This window comes from Nicotiana sylvestris, chromosome 8, assembly GCF_000393655.2.
Source record: "Nicotiana sylvestris chromosome 8, ASM39365v2, whole genome shotgun sequence".
Lineage (NCBI taxonomy): Eukaryota > Viridiplantae > Streptophyta > Magnoliopsida > Solanales > Solanaceae > Nicotiana > Nicotiana sylvestris.
The window spans coordinates 185545852-185568688 of record NC_091064.1 but is presented as its reverse complement, the minus strand read 5'-3'; the positions used below and the strand labels follow the sequence as shown (position 1 = coordinate 185568688).

Here is a 22837-nt window from a genome sequence, read left to right as displayed (position 1 = left end):
GATGATTTTGGTAATTTGGTCATAACCTTTGGTATGAGTGTCCGAATGACGAACGGTTTGAAGCGCTGGAAACTAGACTCAAAGAGATTTTATTTGATAGGTTGTGCATCACTCAAATCCTTATATAACTGGAGATATGATTGTCCAAAGTGAGGTCTTGTGCACACTCATTTGCAACTTTCGTCTCTTATGAAATTTTCCAACTTGGCTTAGACTTATGCCTCTCCTTAGACCCCAATTCACTTCTACTGTGACTTATACACTTATTAACATATCCAATTGATATCCATAATCTCCTTAATCCTTATTTGCACGCAAGATAAAATATTTGGCCTACCTTGGCACCACGAAATCTTAAATTACTAAGCAAAATTTTCTGGGGCTTTACATTCTCCCCCGCTTAAGATCATTCGTCCTCGAATGAGGATCAAGTTTCATTCATTAGCCATCCTTATGTAACTTCTGCTTTTTCACATTATGAAATATATCATCAGCCCCGAATTTGGCTAACTCCTTAAATTTCCGAAAATTTCGCCAGAGTTTCCTTTTTAACTAGACTTATCCACCTATTAGAGGGCCCCAGATACATATCCTAACAGCATATACATGTTTCATAGACATAACATAACTTGTACAATACCAACTATGGCCGCATAGGCATCATACATAGTCAAAATGGAATAGTTTAACATAGATCAAATCAAAAGATAAGAGTTTACAGGAACCAAATGCATGAAAGATATTACATAACTATTCAAACAAATGTGGGTACTTCTTTCTCATTTCTTCCTCGGTTTCCCGAATGGCTTCCTCAACCTGCTGGTTCCGCCATAACACTTTTACAGAGGCAATTTCCTTAGTTCTCAATTTCCGGACTTGCATATCAAGAATGGCAACTGGAATTTCTTCATAAGATAGTTCTTCACTAAACTTAATAGCTTCAATTGGCACAATAATGGACAGATCTCCCACTACCTTCTTCAGCATAGACACATGGAAGACCGGATGTACCAACGACATCTCGGGTGGTAGCTCGAGCTTGTATGCCACCTGACCGATCCTCTGAATAATTCTATACGGTCCAACATACCTCGGACTTAACTTCCCTTTCTTCCCGAATCGTATGAGTCCCTTCATGGGAGATACTTTTAAGAACACCCAATCATCTACTTGGAATTCCAATTCTCTTCGACACACGTCTGCATAGGATTTCTGACGACTCTAAGTAGTTTTCATCCTCTCCTAAATGACTTTAACTTTTTCCATAGCATGATGCACAAGATCTGTCCCTAACAGTTCTGCTTTACCAACCCCGAACCACCCAATCGGAGATCTACACCTCCTTTCATACAATGCCTCAAATGGGGCCATCTAAATACTAGCGTGAAAGCTGTTATTGTAAGCAAACTCAACAAGCGGAAAATGGTCATCCCAACTACCTTTGAAAGCTAGAACACAATCTTGCAACATATCTTCAAGCGCCTGAATAGTCCCCTCTGCCTGACCGTCAGTCTACGGATGGAAGGCCGTACTGAGATTTACTTGAGTACCCAAACCTTGCTTAAATTTCGTCCGAAAGTTTGTTATGAACTGAGCCCCTCAATCCGATATAATAGAAACTGGAGTGCCGTGAAGTCTGACTACTTCCTTGATGTACAACTGAGCATATTGTTCTGCAGTATCAGTGGACTTGACTGGCAAGAAGTGCGCTGATTTCGTGAGTCTGTCCACAATCACCCAAATTGAGTCAAACTTGTGCATAGTGCGAGGTAATCCTACCACAAAATCCATATTGATCATTTCCCATTTACACGTTAGAATTTCTATGCTTTGTAACAATCCTCTAGGCCTTTGATATTCAGCCTTCACTTGCCGACAGTTCAGACATTTTTCCACAAAATCCGCCACATCTCTTTTCATGTTATTCCACCAATAAACTTCTTTGAGATCATGATACATTTTAGTAGAACCTGGGTATACGGAATACCTAGAAGTGTGAGCTTTTGCCAAAATCCTTTCCCGAAGACTATCAATATCTAGGACACATGAGTGCTCTTAGCACCGTAGGGTACCATCATCAATGCCAAAAGAAAAGATGTGATATTGTGTTTATGAATTCCCTTCTTCAGCTGTACCAACAATGGATCGTTGTATTGCTTTCCTTTGACCTCCGCTACAAGCGACGATTCAGCTTTATTCTACACAATTACTCTCTTTCACTAGAGTCCGTAAGACGAACTCCTAGACTAGCCAACTGGTGAACCTCCCTGGCCAACGTCCTTTGATATATCTCCAAGTGAGCTAACTACCCATAGATTTCCGTCTAAGAGCATCCGCCACAACATTGGCCTTTCCCGGGTGATAGAGAATCTCAATATCATAGTCCTTGAGTAGCCCGAGCCATCCTCTATGTCTCAGATTCAACTCCTTTTGTTTAAAAATATATTGAAGGCTCTTGTGGTTCATAAATACATCAACGTGGACCCCATACACATAATGTCGCCAAATCTTTATACAAAAACTACCGCCGCAAGTTCTAAACCATGTGCCGGATAGTTCTTTCCATGATTCTTGGGTTTCCTAGAGGCATAAGTGATCACCTGGCCATGTTCTATCAATAGTAAACCATCTATATCACATTTCTCTTGCAACTTGTTCTTCCAAATTCTCAACAAAAGACATTACTGGATGAGTTTTCTTATAGAACCTTTTAATTCAAAGGAATAACATCTCCTAGCCTGCGCACACACCTTAATATCATTAACATGCACGACACTGCATCAAGTGTAATGTAACATTGTGCTCAGACCTTTCCTGGTCAACCTCGTTCCTTTTTGTGTGCCTTATAGGATTTAAGAAACCACTCCACTTTCCCTTGTAAACATTCTCGTGATCTCTCTTTACTGTTCAACACCACCCAAAACGCATATCAACACCCTTCGTACATATTCAATTCAGAAAGCGTCACTGGCCCGAACAATATATTGGTACCATCTTTTCTTTCTAAATGGAATATTTATTCCCATTCTATTTTGCTCATAGTGCATAATTGATAGCCTTATTTTGCCACACACTTGTCTACCTCCCGTGAACTTGTAATATCATTGTGCCTAGTTTAATGAGTTTATCATATTGCAACTTCACCACCAGTAGTCTTACTTTCCATTATATGTAGACATGAACTATCTCTAGCTCCTTTAGTTACCATTCAGTGTCACCCAAGTCGATAGCATTACGGTTAGTCCTTTATACCTTCTATTAACACTTGTGCTCCAGGTGAGTCCACCATTCTGATATGAACTGTTTTGCGATAACCATGGACATCTCAATTTATAGATTTTCTTCTTATTTCTTCTCGCCTCATTATTCCTAGCTAGTGAATAGCCATGCACTCTTCCACATGTTACGTGGTCTTTTTCCTTAATTTTTTTTAACCCGCTCACCTCTTAATTCTTGTTAGGATATTCGTGGGAAAGTGTGTTCATCCACATATCACTTAACACTTATTTGCTTGTAAGGTTTCCATCAAGCCCAAACACTCTCTTGGGTTATTATAGCATCACATTTATTTCTCCTACTCGTTCCACCTTTCTTAACGTCTTGGAACTTTAGTTGAATCGCAATTCCATAATTAACCCGTTCTAAAAACTTGCAAAACGTTCACCTTTGATCTATAGTACTTCCTTGGGATGCATTGTCCCAAGCCCTCTAACAAGTATAGAGCCCCTTTACAAACCTACTCTTAGTTTCTAGAATCGTTGACCCTATCATTCACATTGCCATGTATGAAGAATTTACCTTCCTTAACCTTCCACCTTTTTGAAGGTACTAGTGGTCTATCATTAGCATGTCCTTTCAGATAATCACATTTAACCATTATCACTTTTCTAGACTACGCCTGTCTTCAACAAAAATATTCAAACATCAAAGCTATATGGTCTTACTCTTGTTTCATTGTATTTAAATGGCCTTGCTATGGCCCTTCCTCCCCCACTTAGGGAGAATGTCCCGGATTTTGACACAAGTCTTGAATTTAGCAACTTCATAGACATATGTTTCATTTCTCTATCCCTCACATATATGTTCGACTATTAGGGAGATTGAAGTAACAATGGTATTAACCTCATAAGTTCTCTACTCTTATTCAGCCACATGGGTTTGGGATTTCAATTCCTCATATCAATATCCTTTAGGAGTGTAATATCAGTTCGTACACTTTTGTATTTTTATAAAGTTCGATGTACATGGGTTTTCTCAGCGGGGTTCAATTGACTCTCCTTTCATAGCTTCTTGTCTCCCGCAAGAGACCTACATGTTTTTCATTACTCTCTTAGTCATGCCTTAGATATATCACATGCTTATACAATAAATTTTCTTTTACACCTTAGGATCATTTACATACTTCTCACACTATCCACATGTGCTATTCAATCTTATATAACACTTATCAATTCTATGTTTCTTTAGAGGTGGCAATCATTTTTAACACTTTTCTCGAATAAATTATGATTCTGGTACGATGTACGTATCTCATATATTCGTACCATTCGTTCAACACAATACATGTGCCATCTCCTTAATATTCAGGCCTTTTCCCATTTGTCATTCCATATGACAACATTACTTGAAATAGACGAAAGAACATTTAAACTTATCTCAAATCTCAACGCACGAGTTAGAAGACAATCTTATAGTCAAGCTTTATCGCACGATCTGGAGTGTTGAAGAAAGGTAACATTCCTAAATATCCATGTAGCCTCCAAATTATAGATGTGGTTGACAACACACCAATAAGAAGGACTTTACTACACACGGCTCCGAGACATTCTAGGACACTTTAAAACCATAGGCTCTGATACCAAGTTTGTCACGCCCCAAAACCGAGGGGCGCGACCGGCGCTCGACCGGGTAACCCCAGTCAAGCGGACCTGGGTGCCTTTCCCATCCCACGTACTACCCCGCGTTTTCATTATCCGTTAACCAAGTGAAATAGCCATTTATGATTTAAACACATTCTTACGAGATTTACATAATATACATGGTTACTTAGCGTGGTTTACAAGTTACACTGCCCAAATACAAAATACATAAGTACATAACCCACATTTCCTGTCTACGGAGCCTCTAGGGATACAAAAGAGTGTTATAATACTTGCCGGTAACAAGGCTCCGGCTATACCTTACGCAAATACCAAAATAGGATTTCCGGGAGGAAAAGCGGCATGAGCCACGTAGGGCCCCGAGAGGAAAAAGGGGCTCACCAATACAGCTGACGGAAAGTGAAGGAGTGCTACTGTTGGTGGACTGGAGTACTTGCTATAGAACCACCTACAATCATAACACAAATATAGCGCCCCCGGCAAAAGGGACGTCAGTACATTTGAATTGTACTGGTATGTATGAACAAACTTTACCCCAAGTAAAATCAAGAAATGCACAGGTAACAAACAGTAATAGAATCAACAATCCAATGCACATGAAAGGAACAACCAAAGCCAAACAAGTTCCACAATCTCTCCTTTTCCCCTTTCAACATTATTTCATCACATAAATGGTTTCACAACTTTCACATATTTTCATTTCAATAGTGATTTTGATCACTTTTTCACCCTTATTACCTCGGCCACCCTTATCACCACAACCCACACCTTATAACTTCGTGTTGCGGCGCACAACCCGATCCCACCGGACAATCAAATTTCACACGACAACAACAATAATTCACAAAGAATTTGCATAACATCAATACCATTTCCATCATATACAACAACCCATATACAATTTAAGTCACAACGATAATTACCCGCGACAAGTCACGTATGATATTACCACAGTTGTTTCAATTGCATCAATTACGATTTCTTTCCATCATTTGTTACACAGTTCTTACCACATTCACACACACACACACTTGGTTTGTTACTATTTACTTAGACCATTATATCGCGAGACGTAACGAACAACGTTCAAAGCATATTAATCACAAGAATCATCATTTCAAGGAAGCACAAGTTCATATCAACAATTCATACATTTGGGCCCAAGACACCATAGATGTCACCAAGCAGTAATTCATGTACAAGGTGTTGTCGTAATCGTTTGACTCATTTACGTCATTTCACAATACCATCTTTCATTACTTACCACGCAGGGTTTTTGCCATTATACACATTCCCACATTTGGACACATTAACGTTCTTTCATTCGTTAACACATACTCCCATATCGTCATCCTCAAGCATTTACAAGCTTAGCACATAATAAGGTAGGCACATCAAATCACTTTTCACAATCACATATAACACGGTGGTGTGGAAATCAACTAAGACAATCAATACACATATTTTCATACAAGGTACACATACCGTATGCTCGTTACAACAAGGGGATTCTACAAGAGTTAAAGTTAGCCATACATACCTCAATGAGTTTTTCCTTAAGTTACTACAACATTCCGGAAATTCTAGCAATGCCAATCTACTTCGAGACATAACAAAATTGAACAGAAATTAGGAAGATATTCATAATTGTAGCTCATTCGAGCATTTTATCAAACATCATATGTGCGTTAAATCTTTATGGTCTTTTTATAAAGGATTTCATCAACCCACAACCCATACTTTACCATCTTTAGCTCAACAATATTTCTACAACCTTTGACAACACATGCAAGCAAGATAACAACTCCAATACCCACAAACATTCTTTATAATTACCCATCTTTAGCTAGATTCGAAATTAAAGGTTAGGGTATAGAATCTTACCTCAAGGATGAAGGCCTAGTGTGGTTTTCCTTGTTAATCCTTTAAGATTTGAGCAAGAGTTATAGAAGAATTGATGAGGGATACTTTCTCACTCTAGGGCACTCTCTCACTCTAAAAATATCAGATTTTTGCTCAAGAAATGGTCCCTTGAATCTATTTGACGAAATGAGGTCGTTTTATAACAAAAACCCCGATTTTTGCACAGCCGCACCGCATGGGGCGACATGGTAAGGAAAAATGTGTTTAGAAACGAAACTGGAGGTACTCTGATAATTTACACAGCCGCGCCACATGGGGCGGCGCGGTAGTGTAAAATTCTGCGATGTTTTTGGTAATTTGGTCATAACCTTTGGTATGAGTGTCCGAATGACGAACGGTTTGAAGCGTTGGAAACTAGAATCAAAGAGATTTTATTTGATAGGTTGTGCATTACTCAAATAATTATATAACTGGAGATATGATTGTCCAAAGTGAGGTCTTGTGCGCACTCAATTTTCGTCTCTTATGAAATTTTCCAACTTGGCTTAAACTTAGGCCTCTCCTTAGACCCCAATTCACTTCTACTATGACTTATACACTTATTAACATATCCAATTGATATCCATAATCTCCTTAATCCTCATTTGCACGCAAGATAAAATATTTGGCCTACCTTGGCACCACGAAATCTTAAATTACTAAGCAAAATTTTCTGGGGCTTTACACACCAACCTCAGCAAAACAAGAAAAAATGGTTTGAAACCACCCTGAAAAACACCCGAGGCACCCAGGACCCCGTCTAATCACACCAACAAGTTTCAATACCTTATCCAAACTTATCCAAAGGCTCGACACGCCACGAATCGACTATCAAAATCCTTCTTTTAACTTTCAAACATTCAAATTTCAATGAACGCGTCCGAATCATATCTAAACATTCTAGAATGACGCCAAATTTTATGTACAAGTCACAAATTACGATACAAACCTATTCCAAGGCTCAAAAACTCAAACGGACATCAATAACATCAAGTCTACTTCAAATCAAACTTAGAAAATTCTAAAACTTTCAAAATGCCACCTTTCCATAATAAGCGTCAAAATGCTCCTGGACCACCCGATACTCAACCCAAACAGATGCCCAAATTCAAAATCATCATACGAACGTATTCAAATTCTGATTCCGAAGTCGTTTACTCAAAAGTCAAACCTTAGTCAACTCTTCCAACTTAAAGCTTCCGAATTGGGGATTTTCCTTCCGAATCAACTCTGTACTTCCCGAAATTCAATTTCGACTACGCGCAGAAGCCATAAAATATGATGTAAAGCTACTCGAGACCTCAAATTGCCGAACGACGTGCTAGAACTCAAAACGACCGGTCGGGTCGTTACATTCTCCCTCACTTAAATATGCGTTCATCCTCGAACATGCCAAGAACTGCTCCGGAGTTGCCCAAAATCGTTGTTTTAACATCTCGTGCACTTACCCGTGCCACCACAACCCATAGGTGCTCATTATCCCGAGCCAAACTGAAGATCCTTCAAGCTATGTTAGCCCTCAAGCCTTAGAACTAAATTCCAACATCCGGAATTCTCTACCAGGTCTGATTCTAACATACGAACACCGCATCAATCTCTACACGATGTACCAAAATATGATCATGCACCCATGCTGAAATCACACCATGCACCACATAAGTCATATGCCCATAATAACATCCTCCAACCACAATAGCTGCAATTTCACGAATCTGATACCCATAATACACCTCATAACACTTATATGCCTTGTTCCAACTCTCGCAATACTGCCACGACGAAAGAGATGTGTAGACCTGCCACATCAACCACTCAGGGAGTATCTCTGTTTGAAAGAATCATTGCCTCATTCTACTCTGATTAGTGACATTTTCCCTCTAACATACATTATATAAGTCTGATTGCACTGATTCCAAGTCCAACAACCTCGTCTCACCCAGTACAAGCTGCCCTGGCAATAAGCTACCTCAAGCACCATCAAAAATCTCATATCACGCCACCTATGTTCCAATAAGCTACAATTCGAATAAAACACATAAGGAAGAATGAACTCTCGAAAAGAACTATCCATCCCGCGTAATGAATATAACGGCCAAACAGATGATATGAACGTATCTCAGAGATGAGAAACATGGCACACAAAATAAGTATAAGGACATGTAAACATCAAATTTAATAATGATCAAACTCAATGTTACCGTATCAAATTTAATTTATTCGGAAATATCCCATCCATAAAACAACAAACTCAACAATTCCTTCTAGTACATCATCTTAAACTTAAACAAGACAAAGCAATTTAATTTATTTCCGTCAAGCAGAAATAATTTTTCTTTTACCGTATAAACCCATAGAAATCAAGGAAAATATATTCTCTATAATAATATTTACAAGAACAAGCCTCTGTGCGATCATTTGTTGTAACGTTAAGATTTTGGCCAGCATAAGTGAAGAAGACACCACTGTGTGGATAGATTGGAAGACCTCCATTAACGTCATAGATATCGTCGTGGGATTTGGAGATGACGGTAGTGTTAACTTTAACGGCAGAATCGAAATTGGGAATGCTTAGTGAAACATGGAGTCGAACACAATCACATGTATTTTCCACAGTTGTATTCCATACTTCTTGTCCGTTGACAGTTCTACTAAGTTTTTCTTGGCTAATAACAATTCCAGGATTGCATCTGAAACCCTCATCAATTCCTGAAAAAGAAGAAAATAAGTAGTTGTATGTATTTCATTTCTTCTAATTCTTGAAACTTTGTGTTTTTTTATACTCAGAGGCGGACTCAGGATTTTAACGTGACGGCAACACCTCTATATATTTTACTCGACCAATGCCCCTTAAAGGCTTTTAGTATTTAGTGCCAAGTTATTCATATAAACGTACATACATATACATACATAACATTTCTGCGAAGTTTATAAGGTCCAGTGACCCCTCAACACTACTCGTAGCCTTTGTCCATGCCCATAAAAGATTTCACGGATTCAAAAATTTTAGTCATATGATTTAAATTAGGTATTATATATTTTTAAAATTTGTTTCATGCATATGGGGTCCGAAATAATTGCAAGAATTCTTAAATTGCACCCACTGTATAATTCTTGATTCACCCATAAAGACTTGAGGTACCAAAAGTAATATCATCTAAATACTGGATAAAAGAAGATTATTTTTCAAGTAATCGTATATCATATATTAATGTTAAGATTGTCCAATTATACAAGACAAAACATTCATATCACATCATGTGTATCCCAATATTAATCAAAAGTATCACAAAAAATAATAATAAAGAAACGAGAAAATCTAATTTTTGCTTTGGGTATTTGAGAGAGAGGGTAAAAGAATGAGAAAAGGGGTGAGATTAATACCTTCAGCAATGAAAGCAAGAGAAAGGACTAAGCCAGGAACTTTGATGAATGCTGCCATTGAAGAATTTTGTGTTAGTGACTCTTCAGTGTGTCTATTGCTTTACTTTGAATTATTATTATTATTATGTTTTTCCGATGCCTAACAACTTCATATTTATAGATACTTTATATGGGGATGATTAAGGTAACATAATGAAAGGGAGGTGCTATGCTAGGTAAGTTTAAATTTGGTTTCCTAATAAGATGATTGAGTATTACTAGTATTTACCATAACAATCCTGCTGGTTAAAGATTATCTAAAACTGCACAAAGAGAGAGATTTTATCAAATTTGATATTAATATTACTTTTTCTTCATCAAGATGGGGAAAAAGTAAGGAAAAAAAGAGGGGGGAAAAACAACTGCGTTCCTTTTTTTTCTTTCCTTATTTCCTTTGAAACTAGGTACCTCAGGTTAGTAAGCTTCTCCACTGAAATGGCCAGTGAAGTCATTACCAAATTCTGCATATTAATATTTATCTAAAATAGTATGAAAAGAGACATTTGGTCACGCTTGATGGGTAAAAATGTAAGAGAGTTTTACAAATACCATAATTACATCTTCACAATCGAAAAACGAAAAGGAAGGGGGGATAGAGAAATGAACAAAGGTTCGCTGTCATAATTACATATTCAAAGCAAATGTAGTTATATGAATCTATATATTGTTAATTTTGTAGACGTTGTTAGTAAGTGTCTCCAAAACAATTTGAGTATCTATATGGTGCTAATATTTATGTCATATGATATGAAAAATTGTACAGGAAACAGCTGATTACTACGTGCTTAGTACCAGTACCAGCATGGCCAAAACAGCTTTTATTTACATTTAACCATACGACTTAATCAAATTGCAAGAGGTGGTCTAACCTACAAAGTCAAAACTATATTTGGACTGCAACATTGGCCGAGATCCCATTACAAATAGATTTGCTTTTAGGTCTTGGTAAGCTATACTCCTATCTAGTTCTTGTTCACAGCAGCTATACTTGTTTCTGCTACTTGTCGTGCTCAGAAACTAATACATTCAAATGTGGGTTAGGTTCAATTCCTACGGCCTTCTACCTGTCTCCTTACCCCCATGCAATGAAAAGAAAAGAAAAGAAAAGGGGAAAAAAGCAGATCGAGGTTATAAACAATATTATGATCTATTCAACAGTAACACTTTTGCCCCTAGTCCTGATTATTACAGGTAATTCCTCCACTTAGAACATCCTTAACCATCGAAACAGCAGACTAGCCAATGTGGAATAGAGCGAGTAGTGCTATTTAACAGCTCTGGATGCTGATATCCATAGCCAGACAGTGCTGCTTAGTGCTTAACGATAGCGTAGTAACCGTGAATGATACCTTTTTTGCTTACCATTCAGGTACCTGCTTGAATGTTAAATTGTATCAAAATAAGAAAGAAAGAAAAAATACTTGCTAATTCATGTTTCTTTGAGGTCTTTCAACGATTTGAACCTTTGCTGTCCCCGCACAAACATGAATATGCTGTTAACCTGCTACTAGGAAACTTTTTGAATCAAATAAAGGCCATTATTTTTTGTTTTCCCGTCCTATAGGGATTTTGGAGCATGCAGGTAAGATGAGAAGAGAGGAAAGCCTTTAAGGAATAGCTTCTGCAAAATTTCTACATATTTCTACAAAAATTTGCAACTTTGCTACTTTTACTTAGCTTCTGAGTTTTCCTAGTTGGAAGGATTAACAAACTAAAATGTTACAGCCAAACCCTTTTCGCAGTTTGGATTGGAACTAAACTTGATTTGCCAAACATAATTTCGCATACCATGGCAGGTTACTGCAAATATGCGAAAAGATTCAAGGGGATGCAACCTGTTCTTCCTGCAAAGCAAGTGGTATAGCAGGTCTCCAAGTGGTGCCTTCAGGGCTGTCCATCAAAGCAATACCTACCGCAGCCAATTCTTTTCGAATTGCATCTGATCTTTCATATTCTTTATTTTGCCTTGCTGTATCCCTCTCTGTTATTTTCTGGCGAACTTGATCTTCAGTCAACTTTGCACGCTTCAAAGCTTTCTCCCTCAATTCATGCAAAGCCTACAGACACCAACAGCATGCTTAAGATGTGAGATTCCGTAATATAATTACCATCCATAAGCTACAAAAAGTTGAACGACAAGTACATTGCAGTAATTTATAGAAGAGCTTTTGCATACAATTCAGAAGAATAATGGTAGAGCACTTACCGTGAAATTTAAAGAAAACCAACTAAAATTATCATGATAAAAAGAATATACATGGAGAGCGATTGATAATTGACATCACTTTATAAAATCATCCATCAATGACTAGATATTAAGATAGAATGGGAAAATGTCTAGAGAGTAAAATTGGAAGGAAAGTTTGATAATTTAGGCAAAATTAGAGGGGAGAAACGATTTACACCCCTCAGTTATTAGCACAATATCATCCGAAAATAGCATGCACCAACTGCACCACAACTGAGACCAGCAATTCCTCAGTAAAAAGTTACAGCTTACGAAATACAATGCTTATGACAGCAAATAAAATTTCGCACCTCTTCATAACTGGTCGGCACAAGCCCCAGAATTTCCAGACCACTCGTTATAGTCTTTTCTAAAGCCGCAAGTGATTCTATTCGTAGTCCTTGCTTTTTACCCTGCAGCAAAATGGAAAGCCACTGTCAAGGAAACCTTTGCCTTAAATTTTATCTAACCAGGAGATGCAAAGAGAAGGGAAGTTATACCATACATGTGCAACACGTCAATTCTAGTAATAGACACAAATGATAAAAATGGAAATTGGATCCGTGTAGTGTCTGGAAAGGATAATCTCAATGGCACCTATCACATTGATTTAGACATATGAATTATTGTTTTCTAATCAGTCAGTTATATAATGTTTCTATAGTATTGACAGTAATATTCAGTGTAATTCTTCAACAAAAGAAATTAAAGTTCACAACAGAATCAGGCATTCAGGAGTTCACCATTGCCAAATGACCAACTTAAACTAAGAATAGATACAAATAACCAGCTCTTGATTTCAATTAGGCCTCTGTATTCAAAGTCCACGTGGCCTTTTGCTATGAATAGAAATACAAATGACTTGTGAAAAATATGCAGCCGGAGAGAGTTAATCACTCCTGATATCTATCTCACATGCCACCAAAACAGTGAAGGCCATAATGACATTTTCCTACACTGTACATTTGGCATACAAAATAAAAACATTTGTATATGACGTTTGGAGCAGGCTATTTGGCGTTGTAAAAATATGTTGCTCTAACATCAATTATAAATTGCTCGAAATGAGTTTTTGGGGCTTCTTAAAAGAAATGTGGCAGGATTCTTTTGTTGACAAACCTTTGCTGTATCTGGCTTGAGGGGAAGTTGGACTTTTGAAGAAAATAAATACTATACAAGAAAACTTAATCTGTGATATTCTAACATATCTGTAGACTAAGGGCAATCGCCACTTTAGTGACGTGATAACTGATTTGCAACACAACTGAGCAGAACCATTCTATTAACTCAGAACATCAATCTCTGTGCCCAACTGTAATCCATTCTTCACAAGGATTCCCTCTCATCAATAAGATCTTTTTTTTTTTTTATGACCGAGAAATCTGTCTGGAGCCGATCCTTTGGACCAACAGCAGCCTTCGAAACTCGGTGGATAATGGGTCCGCCCCTCTACCCTTCCCCACTTAAATACCAGGCTTTGCTTTGCATGGTGTGGGGGCTTGAACTTGTGACCTAAGACACAAATCCACCACCCTTTGCCACTTGAGCTAGGCCCTAGGGGCATCAATAAGATCTTCTTTAGTTAAAAGAAAAAGAAAAGTTTGACTTATGAATAAACTTCATCCATAATAAGCAAAAATGATTAAGATAACCTGGTACTTGCAATAGATGCATATGTATACAATGTCATCATGCTGTGACGCTACTAACCAAATTCAGCCTCAAACCCCAAATCTATTCATTTTAATAAAGTGCGCAACCTCTCATGTACAGGCAGCTCTTTGCATCCTTTTGCGGGTTCCAGACAGTCCTATCGTGGTGATCTATCATTCACCTATCAACTGAGAATGTCGTATAGCCAGATGGTGGGCAGGTTAGCTTTCTCCTTTTTCTATACCTGGAAAGTTCTCTCACTAGCTTGGTTGCACATGGCATATTATCAATTAACCTGTTACAATATTGTCACCGACTAACCAAGCACCTAATAGCATCAATCTTGTAGAATGGTAGAGCTTTCAGGAGTTGCAATTATATGATCTTTACAGAAAATTAGAAGGACCTCCCTCTGTGTTGTTTAGCAGATAATAAAGTATGTGCGGCCCAGAAACATGTTACTGTAGTTAACTAGAGGGCCCGTTATGTGGCGCAAAGAAACTGCTTTTCAGTGATTATTGTCTACACTGATCTAGTTGTCCAAGGCAAAGAGGATAGAGCTCAAACTACTAATGCGGCGGCCAAAGGACAAAAGTTTTTAACCTTTGAATTAATTCTACAACTAGCTGAAGCTGATGAAAAGTAGAAAGAAAAGATGAAAGGAACTTAATGACATGTTCATCTTTTCTGAATGCAAGAAACTTGACTCGTCTTTAGCCAGTTGGCAATAGGCCATTGTGCTGGCATATGATTGATCTCCCAAAACTTTAGTTCGCTTTTTAAAATAATTATGCTAATGAGGGGCTGTAATATCTTCAATCATCCGTCTCTTTATATCAGATTAACTTTTAGAAAAAAGAAAACAATAAAAGCAGTTCAATAATACTTTTCCATGACAAAGCATTAAAGTAAGAACAAAGCATTAGTTACACCACCTTTCAACCTTTTTTTACAAACTTTTGGGCAGGTGATATTGATTGGTATTTTAGTTGAAGCAAAAATACCTTTCGAGTGTGTAAGAGATCATTGATCAATTTCAATGGATCCGACATAGCAGCCAAAGCAACAGGAGTGTGAAGATCATCTGACATCGAAACTAAAAATTCATCTTGGAATTTATTTATACAACTAGCAGTTCCCGCAGGAATGGAATCCTTCCGACTTGCCTCATCATGCTGGCTGAGAACAATTTGACTATCATATAAAGCCTATGAACAAAGACAAGACTCGGGTTAATATCTGTGCATTGGCCGATATAAAGATAAGCTCATAAGGAGCATTTTTGTTTGTAACAATGGAGTTCTTGAACTATGTATTCAGTCTTTTGGTGTAAAGAAGCTCTTGTACAAGATGTAGAGTCTCTCGTATATCTGATTGGATCCTTGTAGCTGTTACAAGATTAGTTTCTGTCATTTTTTGGGTCTTGTAACTATGTTACTCTTAGCACAACCTTTGCGCTAAGGATTACTTTTATTAACATTGAAATCCGTTACCTTCTCAAAAAAAAACTATGTATTCAGTCTTTCTACTATCCCAGCCATCTGTTTCTTTTTGAGGTGAGACCTACATGCCCCGCAAACTTCTTTTCTTTTACAAGGACTGATCCACATACAAATTGACTCCTAAAAGCACCTTATCACTTATTTACCATGCCAGGCAACAATTTTACAAAAAAAATGAGAACAAGGACAATTGCAGCATGAGTGGTCACCAAAAAGGTTAATGTAAATTTACCAGACAATTTAGAGATTTAGAATCAAAGTACCTGATAGATGTAAAAAAGGCGATCAGATGCACTCTCAATCTGCGCGATCGTGTAATTGATGGGAGATCTATAGTGTGTCCCAATTAAGAAAAGCCTTAGGGCCAATGGATGATAAAGATCAATCACCTGAAGAAAGACAGAATAAAGCAATCTCAAGTACTAGAAAGCTGAAATGGAAAAAACAGACAACCTTCCACACATTAATTCTGAAGGAAAAGCATGAGTGTCGTCCCCAGTCTACCTGCCGAATTGTAAAGAAGTTCCCCAGGGACTTCGACATTTTTTCAGAGTCAATGTTGACAAAACCATTGTGTATCCAATAGGTTATGTTGCTCTTCTTACAAGCAGCACAGCTCTGGGCAATTTCATTTTCATGGTGAGGAAATACAAGATCCATCCCGCCACCATGAATGTCAAAAGAATATCCCAAGTATGCAGCACTCATGGCACTGCACTCAATATGCCATCCAGGTCTTCCTGGACCCCAGGGACTCTCCCAGAAAGGTTCTCCCTCCTTTGCAGACTGCATGAGAAAATAAAATTCTTAAATAGTAGCAGAGGTTGAGAAACATCAGCTTAAGTAGCTCATATGATTGGCAGATGCCCAGAATAACAGGCTTCTATAACACTTTGGGAAAATGCAAAGGACTTTTGGTGGGGGGAAGATACACTCAGATGGCAAAAACATAGCAGTGGGATTTATACAGTTAGCTCACATACAAAGATTTGAATCAGATGGGACCTCAACTCAGTTTCCGGCCTTGGAAGCACATATGGAAAGTTAAGGTTCCATATAAAGTGGCATGCTTTACTTGGTTGGTGATTAAGGAGGCTGTTCTCACTCAGGATAGTCTAAGGAAGAGGGTATACCTATTGTTTTAAGATGCTATTTCTGTGGACAGGATGCTGAGACAATCAGCCATCTGTTTCTACAATGCGAAGAGACGAGCCAGCTATGGATTTGTTTATCAATCTCAGAGGTTCTAGATGAGTAATGCCAGGGAGAACTTTTGAACCTTTATCATGCTGGAATACAGGGACAAACTTTACCACAGACAAGGACAGATGGAAAATTGTCCCAGCAACTATTTGGTGGACAATCTGGAAAGAGGAATTCTAGATGTTTTGATGATACAAGCAGCTCTCTACAGAAGATCAAGATGAATTGTATTCTTCTTTTTAGTTTTTGGTGTTCAGACTATATACCTGAATCAATCTTAGATGTTTTAAGCTCCTTATAAGAAGAACAAGGATTGTAGTTTTGTTTTTACAGGATGTAACTCTTGTATTTTGGCTTCCAGCACAACCTTTGTGCTGATGATTTTATGAATATACTGGATATGTTACCTTCTCAAAGAAAGAAAAAGCTCATATCTTCGGTAACCAAAAGCCCACTGACTCAGTTACACTCTCCTACCAAAGTGTATGAAGTCGAAAAAAAGCAGCTCCAAAATGATTTTTGCACATCGACGCTCAGGTGAAACAATTGGCAAGGAAGGATCACCAGATGGGAAAAGTAAAAAACAAATGGAGGCAATACTAAGGTTATTAAAAAGTTAATCTGTCAACAATCAACCCAAACTCAGGATAATACAACTCATACAATCGTCATCCTTTTTCCTTTAAATAATGGATAAGGATCATCTCTAAATGACAGGAGATTGTTATACCAACCACAAGTAAACTTTCTTGCATATGAACTATTCAAAGAAACAGAGTGGAAGCTAGAATTTCCTGTGCCAATTCAACCATCAATTATTGCTTCTCTATTACCACTTCCTGTGGCAGAGAACATTGCATATGATTCTTTCCTTTATTTATAAAATTGAAAGATTTAGAGGAAACAAAACTAGCATTTGGCATTTATCACATCATGAATAAATGTAAGAACACATCAAGACCATCAACAGATGAGCACTTTTGCCTTAAAGAAGATTGCAGTGGGTAAAGATGTATGCTAGCACAATCTAAGAGTTTCTTTTTAGATCGAACTTGAGCTCTTCAAATGAACTTAGAGTTAATGAAAGACATGACTTTCCAAAACAGGTCATCTGAAGAGTATCCATTTAAGGGGTAAAGAGGGGAAACCATTTGTTATGTGATGCTACCAAGTTTCTGAAACAGAAGACAAATAACTAGCTGCATTTTGCAAAAACTTGTTATAATATACAAATATCATGCTGCCTAATAATTTCCGTGCAGGGAACTTGGGATTAAACATTCCAATCTCTGAAATGCTTCGCAAACAAAGTCATATCAAGAATAATCAAGTATCAATCAGAAACAGATGAAGCGAGCACGCACTAACCCACACAGAAAAAGAAACAAAAAATACTAACAATAGAAACACATTGCATGACCACCCCCCCCCACCCCCCACCCCCCTTTCATATTGTTGCTTCCTTTTCCCTTATTTGCATTTTGCTTTGTTCTTTTAACAAGTGGATATGGTGAATGTCAAGTTATCAAGATGTGCTCAAATTCCAATACACGATGCTGCCAAACGTAACAAACTTAACATGCATAATTATAAAACTCACTTTCCACAAGGCAAAATCAGCCGGATTTTTCTTCCTTGTGTCTACTGACACCCGCTCTCCTGCTCTATTATCTTCCAATTTTCGCCCAGATAACTTTCCATATTCTGGAAATTTGTCTACAGAAAAGTAGACATCACCATTGATTGTATACGCACAGCCATTATCGAGGATCTGTGGCAGAAGCACATACGAACTGTTAAAGCTCCATAGTAGGGAAAAGGACTATTACGTGGCCCGGAAATCAAACCCAAAGAAACTTCAACAGCGGGGACTGAGGGGAAGACTAAACAGAAAAAGAAACTAGCTCATAGAATGATATAACTGAAACTTGATGTTGAGTCTTATGTGCCATTTTTCCACATTAAGAAGGTAGTCAATACAAGAAGGTTTTTGCAAATCTTGGAAACCATGATTATACATCAATCCATGATAACTAGTTTATGACCAAATATCTTTATGTCAAGAAAAGAAAAGAAGGAAATATACATACATACACACACGCTATATATATATATATATATATATATATATATATATATCAACAACAACATACTCAGTGTAATCCCACATCTGGGGAGGGTAGTGTGGGGAGAGTAGTGTGTATGCAGACTATACCTGTTAATCGGGCGGGGCTGACCCGTTTTCAACCCGTTTCGACCCGGTTCAGCCCGTTACTGTAGCATATTAGGGCGGGCTGGGACGGGGAGCGGGTTTTAGACAAACAAATTTTGGATACCGGTGCACCGAAACCCGCTAAGCCCGCTAACCCGTTAACGGGCTTTTAACGGGCTGCAGCCCGGTTCAGCCCGTTATACTTACAATTTTTTATTTTTTAAAATTTTGTGGACCGTTGCCAACAGTCAAATAAAAAAATGACCGTTGGGCAACGGCCAAATTTTGCACAAATGACCATTTCGGCCTCCCCCATTAAGAAAATAGCCCTCCCATCCCTAATAATTGATAAATTACAGTTTAATTCTTCAAAGTTTGCAAACACTTAAGTATCAATAACATCGAATAAGAAAAACAAAATTTACAAAAAAAAAAAAAACCCGGGCCGGTCCGGCCCGCTTAAGCCCGAACCCGTATGGGCCCAATAAAACCCGCAAAAACACAACCCGCTAACAGCCCGAAACGATAACCGTACGGGCTGATTTTTTTTTGGGTACAGCCCGTCCCAGCCCGCCCGTTAAACACCTCTAATGCAGACCTTAGACCTGACCCTTACCGAGTGCAGGTAAAGAGTCTGTTTCTGATAGCAAAAAACATAGCAGTTTAAAAAAACAACTGGTGCTAGCTAGAGTACATCAAAGGAACGTCTGATAAAATTTTGTACAACTGAACAGGCAAAACTCAACTAAAAGCAGCAAAAATAAGATTAACACCACATAAATAGGGTTGCTCCCACCCCACAAGAGGCTACAACTTTTCCCAACTACTCAAGCCAAAAAAGTCATTACAAAAAAGGCACAAACGATCAAGAAAGAACCTGCTGAATCATATCGATTATATTAGGCATGTGATCAGAGACACAAGGTTCCACTGAAGGAGGAAGACAGTGAAGATATGCCATGTCTAGGTGAAACTCTTCACAGAAGCGTTTGCTTAATTTAATTGGATCCTCCCTCAGTTCATTTGCTCTAGCAATAATCTGCAGAATTTGAAACTATTATACTCAGCTGTCCTGGCATACATATGAACAAAGTAGTTGAAATCCTAACCAAGTTCCATGGCTACAAGAACCTATAGTCGTCAATTGTGACATGAATATAACATGAAAGTAATACTGGTATATTGGGTTTGAGATTGAATAACCAAAACTGCAGAAGCTTCAAACTGCAATTTATTGCTTAACAGATAACATTAATGATTGCATGGATGTACATCCACAAACCAAGAAGAGAATCTCTTCTTGAGTGGATAAGTTCACAGACTTCTGAACAAACAGTGATAAGAAAAGAGGCCTACTGCATGATGCGAAGCGGCTAAATTTAAATAAAAATGGCAAAGAACGAACTTCAATAGACCTTGAAGAAACAAATTTCTGTGAAGAAAGTAAGATAAGTGGGAAATGTTGTCACAAGGATCTAGCCTTTCTCAAAGCACAATGCAGGCAATGGCAGAGAAGATAAAGCTGGAAAAAAAATATATAACTCTTGAAAGAAAAACGGTAGCTCACCTTATCATCAACATCGGTGAAGTTCCGGACATAATTGACCTCATATCCCAAATAATTTAGGTATCTGCCTAATATTCCAAAAGAGACAAAAGCAAGAATATCTGATTAGTTACTCAAATCAAACTTCTGGACAAATATTTAGGAATCCACAAATAATAGATAGCAAATTTGATTTGGTTCCCAAAACAACTAAGTTCTAAGGTTGAAGTGAAATGACCTAAAAATCAATTTTCGTTTAAAACTCAAATCTCCCGGACCATCATCATGGAGGGATTAACAATTCTAGTTTCCCTATTTTTCTATACCAGCATGCAACTTACTTCACAGCAGCAACTTGTACCAGATACTTTTCACCAGGATAAAGAAAGTGTTTATCAACATTACTTTCAGTTACCTGCCTGATTTACACACAAATACATACATATAAACACAGAATCTCACAATTTTCTATTTTACCAATTATAGCATATCGGTACCAGTGGGAGTCTCCCATACAAAAGGTAATTGAATCTCACTGTCCCATTTTCCCTTCCCGTCACTCTGTTTAATAAAAGAAGTTAAAATAAAAACATACACAGCCACAAACATGAAAATGTATTTTATATACTCTCTCACACACACACACACACATATTTGAATCTCACTCTCCTTTTCCCTTCCCCTTTTTTCACTTCCCCTATCCCCTACGCAATAAAAGAATTACAAAAAGCATACAGAGACACAAACACATAAGTGTTATACACACGTACTTATGCAGGTATGTTTATATATGTGTATGAATGTGTGTGTGTGCACGTGCGTGCCTTTGAAATTTTACCTACAAAGGTCGGGAAAAAGGAATTTTGTCCAATTGGTTGGCTACCTGAACATTCACCTCGTTATAGAGATTAGATTCCGCACCTTGTAATCCCCTTCCCTATTTCCCCTTTAACTTCCCACTATATATAATAAGAAAAATTAGAGAAAGAAAAAAACAAAGGTTGGGAAAAAAAAAACTAAAGATGTTCACTTTATGACATAGCTTACACAAAAGATTAGGACTTTGATACAGAAGTTACCAGTTTGAAATTGTTACCAACAAGATGTGCACTTTCTAAATCAAATCTTAGTAAAGTTTAGGACTTCAGACAGATATTGAAAGTTTGAAATCGTTATATACAGAGATGTGCATTAATAAATCAAATTCTAGAAAATATCAAAATTTGTGTATAGAGGTGAGAACTTAGGTGATTCCCTGCACAGTTGATGTATAATTGTACTTTTCATAGTAAATAAATAGCGGCAGAAATTCGTAAAAAATAAACATATTAACACGTATGTAAGAAAATAAAGGTGGTTATTGGGAGCACCTATAAAGAACATCAAAGCTAACATAAACACGAGCATGGCCGATATGGCTGAGGTCATACGCTGTTACACCACAGACATACATTCCAACTTTTCCCGGCACTTTTGGTATAAATAGTTCCCTTTGTTTGCTCATTGTGTTGTGTAACCAAAGTTGTTGTTTCTTCAATTGAGTTTCTGTTCCGTCACCGTCAACGGCGGCGCCGTTACTCTCTGTTATATTCACTTTATGGTTTGAATTTTCTGTTGTACTCAGGCACCGAACCCTCGGTCGGTTTCTGGCGGCGGCGATGAGCGTTTTAAAGTTGTGGAAGCGAACTGGGAGACGTGAGATGCGGGAAGGTAACAATGGTTTATAGAATTTTAACAGCGTCGCCATTCAGAGAGATGAATACGACGACCGCGACGACGACGGCAGAGGAGGAGGAGGAGGAGAGCCGGTGGCCGCCGATTTGTGGAATAGCTTCGCTCCGAGCGAGTGGTGGTGCTCTATCCGCAATTTCATTCTGTATATTAATGTTTTGACCCTTCTTAAATAAGGAAAGTTCGATTTGCCCCTGTAGTATGGGTTTAGTACACATTGATAGCTAAGACTTAAAAGTTTGCCATTAAAGAAGTTTAGGAAGGCTGAATACATACAAAGCCCCTCGAACTTGTTAGATTTTTTCATTTAAATACTTAAACTAAGTTTTGTTCCTATTAAGCTCTTGAACTCTAATCCAAGTGTACCTATCAGGCACAACTCGCCCGCATGGCACATAAGGTGAGTTCCACTAGGATTTAGCGCGGGGGGACCTATTCTTTTTCTCAAAAAATCTCTCCTTCGTCCTCTCTCCACCTCTACACCTTTACCGCTATAAGGAGCTGAACTTCGAAAAATTATTTTGTATGTATAGGTGTATTTTTTTTTTGTTTGAGAAATAC

General features: G+C 37.9%; 1 protein-coding gene across 2 annotated transcripts; it reads right to left on the bottom strand.

Moving 5' to 3' along the window:
- Positions 1–11785: 11785 nt before the first annotated feature.
- LOC104223176 (cysteine--tRNA ligase, chloroplastic/mitochondrial) lies at positions 11786–22424 on the bottom strand. 2 transcript variants are annotated; one of them, XM_009774551.2, is made up of 9 exons: positions 21916–22424; positions 20567–20634; positions 19877–20038; positions 18388–18558; positions 16089–16370; positions 15848–15973; positions 15087–15290; positions 12741–12842; positions 11786–12259 (listed from the first exon to the last, which is right to left on the bottom strand). In XM_009774551.2, the coding sequence occupies exons 1-9, from the start codon at positions 21971–21973 to the stop codon at positions 12023–12025; spliced, it is 1410 nt and encodes a 469-aa protein (XP_009772853.1). In that variant the 5' UTR covers positions 21974–22424; the 3' UTR covers positions 11786–12022. The 2 variants fall into 2 exon arrangements, with proteins under 2 accessions (XP_009772853.1, XP_009772852.1); XM_009774550.2 differs by having other exon boundaries at positions 20567–20630.
- Positions 22425–22837: the final 413 nt, after the last annotated feature.